The sequence below is a fragment of the Coniophora puteana genome (genome assembly GCF_000271625.1).
Source record: "Coniophora puteana RWD-64-598 SS2 unplaced genomic scaffold CONPUscaffold_8, whole genome shotgun sequence".
NCBI classification, from domain to species: Eukaryota; Fungi; Basidiomycota; class Agaricomycetes; order Boletales; family Coniophoraceae; genus Coniophora; species Coniophora puteana.
In genome coordinates this window covers 2024-4002 of record NW_006913060.1, presented here as the reverse complement: position 1 = coordinate 4002, position 1979 = coordinate 2024, and the positions used below count along the sequence as shown (strand labels likewise).

Sequence of the window (1979 nt, the reverse complement as noted above, 5' to 3'; positions counted from 1 at the left end):
CGAACAACTGCGAAACGTGGAGTAAGAGATTTATGAGGATGTTCCTCCACGTCAAGATCATGCGGCATATGGGAGATGGTCGTAGACACAAAATTCCCGGCGCGCGTAATGCCTTGTTCTATATAATGCGGTAAACTAGGTGGTTCGTGCCTTTCTTTGGGCTCGTTCACTTCGTAGTCTGGGTCGTAACATTGATTGTTGCCGTTCAGTTCATGCCACATTCGCCATCGAAGGCGATACTTAAAGTCAGTCCATGCTTGAGTAATCAATTCGGACCGTTGTGGTTGGTGATAAAGGTAATTCATACCGACGCTTAACTGAGTGGCGATGCTCGTTGGAAGATTCACACCAGGACTAACATGAACAATATTTTGGTAGGCGAGGCTATCTAATACATGTATAGGAGTATAGAACAAAATAAGTCCGATCGCGTCCTGGATAGGGATTTTTAGACAAAAATCTGGTAGTGTCGAAGGCCTATTAAACTGGAAACTTACCATTTGACCCTCGTCGGGGTGCAGGTGAGTTACTTCGACGCGGGCTGACCGCCCGCCTTCCTGCCTCCGTTGCCGCCGGAGGGCTTGTTGGCCTTGGGTTTCTTGGCCTTCGTCGCCGAATACTTGGCCCTCGCTGCACGTGCGGGAGGGGGGATCGTCGGGGTGGCTGCCGGCGTATTCAACGTCGAAGAAGTTTTCTTCTGACGCTTGCTCCTTGCCTTCTATGAAGGTAGGGTCAGTATAATAGGACGTGGTGAGTTCGCGAATGCGACTAACCTTGGCTTTCGCCCCGCCCTGCAACTCCTTCTTCAGCTTGTCTAACTTCTTGTCCATGGTTGACTGCGTAACAGCCGTGGACGAAGAACCTGCGGGACCAGAGGTCCCGCCGTTGCTGGCTTTCTCCTTGGCGGCCTGGACGACCGCGCGTTTCTTCTCGACGACAGCTTGCGACTGCGCCTGTAACGCCTCCTGAATCAAGATGATACGGTGCGCGTAGAAGATAACGTCCCTGAGCATCTCGAGGTAGATGTCATGGACGACGGGAGGAACCTCCCACCGGATGGTGTCGACTTGCATGGAGCCCTCAGTTGAGGACTCGACTGGCAGCTTCATCGTGGTTTTAAGCACGGCGTAGCGGTCGATGATGAAGCCTTTGAGCCCCCTGTCTGACGAGTTGTTTGACGCGTCGCCAGAGTATAGGCGTTCCGGAGTGAGAGAGAGCTCCCGCCACCTGATCTCCGCGTGAGCAGCGTCGATCTGGATCTGAAGCTGCGCCTTGAGGTAGGACGCATGGGCATCAGCAACGCTCTTGCGAGCGAGCGAGCCGGCTTCGGTGGCTAGGAACTCGGCCGTGAACTGCACGGCCGGAACCCCCTGACGGAGGTTCGGAGGGATCGTATCGGTGCTAAAGCACACCAGCAGCTTAGAAAGCCGCTGACGGGCGTCACCGAGCTTACGGCTCGAGGTGGCGATCTCCACTAAGGGAGCCCGTAATACGTTGCGATAGTCCGGAGGGACACACGCAATCACCTCGTTCACGGAGTTACACCCCAATAAACGAGACTGGCGGGAGGCCTCAAGTGACTCGAGGCCTTTCCCAATGCCAGCTGCTGCCGCGGTAACGCGGTCTGACGCAGTGAGGGTGGGGGCGATTGAACGCTGGAACTCGGTAGCGGACAGGAGTGTTGACTGCGTAAGGCGCGGCATCTTGTATGCACTGTCGGCTCGGGAGGTATGGATGGTTTACGTATGGGTTAGGGTGGTAGCTTGCCGCGACGAGCGAAGCGAGGAGGGGTAAGCGTAAGGAAGAGAAGTTGAAACTTGGTCCAACGCATCACCCTTTGACCGGCGCAATACAGCGAGACGGTCCTGGCTGGGCTAGTTACCACTCGCCTCGAGCCGGAGCACAAGATCCCTGCGAGGGCCGTCCACAAGGAACCGCCGCCCAAGCTGGGTTGGCCCGATATCAGGAGGTTGGGACGG

At 55.9% G+C, this 1979-nt stretch overlaps 2 protein-coding genes across 2 annotated transcripts in view; one reads left to right on the top strand and one right to left on the bottom strand.

The window, feature by feature from the left end:
• Positions 1-392, top strand: part of CONPUDRAFT_73886 (uncharacterized protein) — a gene marked incomplete at both ends in the record, with an annotated part of 8400 nt that extends 8008 nt beyond the window's left edge. Inside the window, one exon of the mRNA XM_007771620.1 lies at positions 342-392. Within this exon, the coding sequence (XP_007769810.1) occupies positions 342-392 (51 nt within the window). The remainder of the gene's footprint in view (positions 1-341) is intronic.
• Positions 393-526: 134 nt separating this feature from the next.
• Positions 527-1703, bottom strand: CONPUDRAFT_73885 (uncharacterized protein; the record flags this gene model as incomplete). The annotated part of the gene is made up of 2 exons (XM_007771619.1): positions 527-718; positions 774-1703. 2 exons carry the CDS (start codon positions 1701-1703, stop codon positions 527-529), a joined length of 1122 nt encoding a protein of 373 aa, XP_007769809.1.
• Positions 1704-1979: the final 276 nt, after the last annotated feature.